At 44.8% G+C, this 2,370-nt stretch overlaps 1 protein-coding gene across 1 annotated transcript in view; it reads left to right on the top strand.

The window, feature by feature from the left end:
- The window catches only part of LOC135534161 (ubiquitin-conjugating enzyme E2 K-like), a 10,825-nt gene extending 9,111 nt beyond the window's left edge, over window positions 1-1,714 (top strand). Inside the window, exon 3 of the mRNA XM_064961274.1 lies at window positions 464-1,714. Within this exon, the coding sequence (XP_064817346.1) occupies window positions 464-538 (75 nt within the window). The 3' untranslated portion in view covers window positions 539-1,714. The remainder of the gene's footprint in view (window positions 1-463) is intronic.
- Window positions 1,715-2,370: the final 656 nt, after the last annotated feature.

The following is a 2,370-nucleotide window of genomic DNA, read 5'->3' as shown; positions in this document are numbered from 1 at the left end:
CTCTCTCTCTCCTGACTGAATGCTGTGTGGTGTCTCTCTCTCCTGACAGAACGCTGTGTGGTGTCTCTCTCTCTCTCCTGACTGAATGCTGTGTGATGTCTCTCTCTCTCTCTCCTGACTGAATGCTGTGTGATGTCTCTCTCTCCTGACTGAATGCTGTGTGATGTCTCTCTCTCTCTCTCCTGACTGAATGCTGTGTGATGTCTCTCTCTCTCTCCTGACAGAACGCTGTGTGGTGTCTCTCTCTCTCTCCTGACTGAATGCTGTGTGATGTCTCTCTCTCTCTGTCTCCTGACTGAATGCTGTGTGGTCTCTCTCTCTCTCCTGACTGAATGCTGTGTGGTGTCTCTCTCTCTCTCTCTCTCCTGACTGAACGCTGTGTGGTCTCTGTCTCCTGACAGAATGCTGTGTGATGTCTCTCTCTCTCCTGACTGAACGCTGTGTGGTCTCTCTCTCCTGACAGAACGCTGTAATCGCTGCCTTGTCTTCTAAATCCTGGGAGGTCGAGACGGCAACAGAACTCCTCCTTAACAACTGAGACCCGGCAAGAAACCCCCCCCTGACCTCATCTCCTTACGGTGCCCTCCGATGCCTGCTCACCACAGCCCCCCCTCCCCCACAATCCCTCTGACCTCATCTCCTTACGGTGCCCTCCGATGCCTGCTCACCACAGCCCAAACGGAGCCTCGACTGGGGTTGATGTCCTAGAGTTTCCAGCCCTGCCCGTCCAAGTCACTTCCTGGTATCCTTTCAGCCCCCCCTCCCCCACAATCCCTTTCTTTTGGTTCTTCCCTTGATGAACTCTTACTTTTCGTCTCTTAAGAACCCCGACGTTGAACCACTGTCACCTGGTGGAGCTAACTGGCTGAGAGAGACGGGAGGACGAGGATTCATCTGTAAATAAATATTAGTTCTTCACAAATACCCAGCGGAATACTTTATTCTTCCTGGATATTGTAAAAAAAAAAACACACACAACAAAAAAAAAAACGTCAACTGTGTTTCAGTTTTAGTCACGACGAGAAGGAAAGAAATTGCCTCGCTAACTATTTTGGTTGGCCCGACCAGGGAGTTCGTCCGAATGTCCCGATGAAGTGACGCCTGCGTCCCCCCCCCCCAAATCCCTCTCACGCTCCTCTTTCCCAGACGAATCCTGTGCACACAGTCTCTTTCTCGACGAAGAAGATACCTCTTCATCAGCAGAGAAGACCACCGACCTTCCGGCTGGATCTATATTTTATAAAGAAAGAGGAAACAAAAGGACTCTTCCCTCTCTTCGCCGTCTTCCTGTTCCACTTCAGCACGATGACGACGGAGAAGATAAAGAACTGCACGACAGAGGAGAGACCCCCACCCCCCCAATAAGGCTCTGGCCAAAAGTAGTGCACTGTATAGGAGATAAACAAAATGGCAGCCTTTGTTTTCAAACTCCGTCGGGAGTTATCAGTTTTGGATTTGTTTTCTGAAGGAAACAGCAGCCGTCAGACCTGGGTTCAGATGCTATTTGAAATCTTTCAGCTTTAGTTTGCCAGATGGGAGGGGTTTGGAGTATTTTATTGGCTCGTGAAGTAAACTCAATCTAGCACAGAAAAGGGGTTTTGAAATGATATTGAGTGGTGTTTGAACCCGGGTGTGGCCGGCGTACAATCACATGATTATTTAATGTGAGACTGTCAACGTTTACTTTTATTAAAAAAACAACCTGGAAAATCTACGTTTTTAATGTGTTTAATATATTTACACATCCCTTTAAGGACCAGTCTTCATGTGTTTAATACATCCCTTTAAGGACCAGTCTTCATGTGTTTAATACATCCCTTTAAGGACCAGTCTACATGTGTTTAATATATTTACACATCCCTTTAAGGACCAGTCTTCATGTGTTTAATATATTTACACATCCCTTTAAGGACCAGTCTTCATGTGTTTAATATATTTACACATCCCTTCAAGGACCAGTCTTCATGTGTTTAATATATTTACACATCCCTTTAAGGACCAGTCTTCATGTGTTTAATACATCCCTTTAAGGACCAGTCTTCATGTGTTTATATTTACACATCCCTTTAAGGACCAGTCTTCATGTGTTTAATATATTTACACATCCCTTTAATGACCAGTCTTCATGTGTTTAATACATTTACACATCCCTTTAATGACCAGTCTTCATGTGTTTAATACATTTACACATCCCTTTAATGACCAGTCTTCATGTGTTTAATATATTTAAGGATCATCTTCCCATCCCTTTAAGGACCAGTCTTCATGTGTTTAATACAATTACACATCCCTTTAAGGACCAGTCTTCATGTGTTTAATACATCCCTTTAAGGACCAGTCTTCATGTGTTTAATACATTTACACATCCCT

The sequence above is a fragment of the Oncorhynchus masou genome, unplaced genomic scaffold (assembly GCF_036934945.1).
Source record: "Oncorhynchus masou masou isolate Uvic2021 unplaced genomic scaffold, UVic_Omas_1.1 unplaced_scaffold_3089, whole genome shotgun sequence".
Taxonomy (NCBI): Eukaryota; Metazoa; Chordata; class Actinopteri; order Salmoniformes; family Salmonidae; genus Oncorhynchus; species Oncorhynchus masou.
Note: the sequence above shows the minus strand (reverse complement) of the source record. Positions and strands in the feature narration are given on the sequence as shown.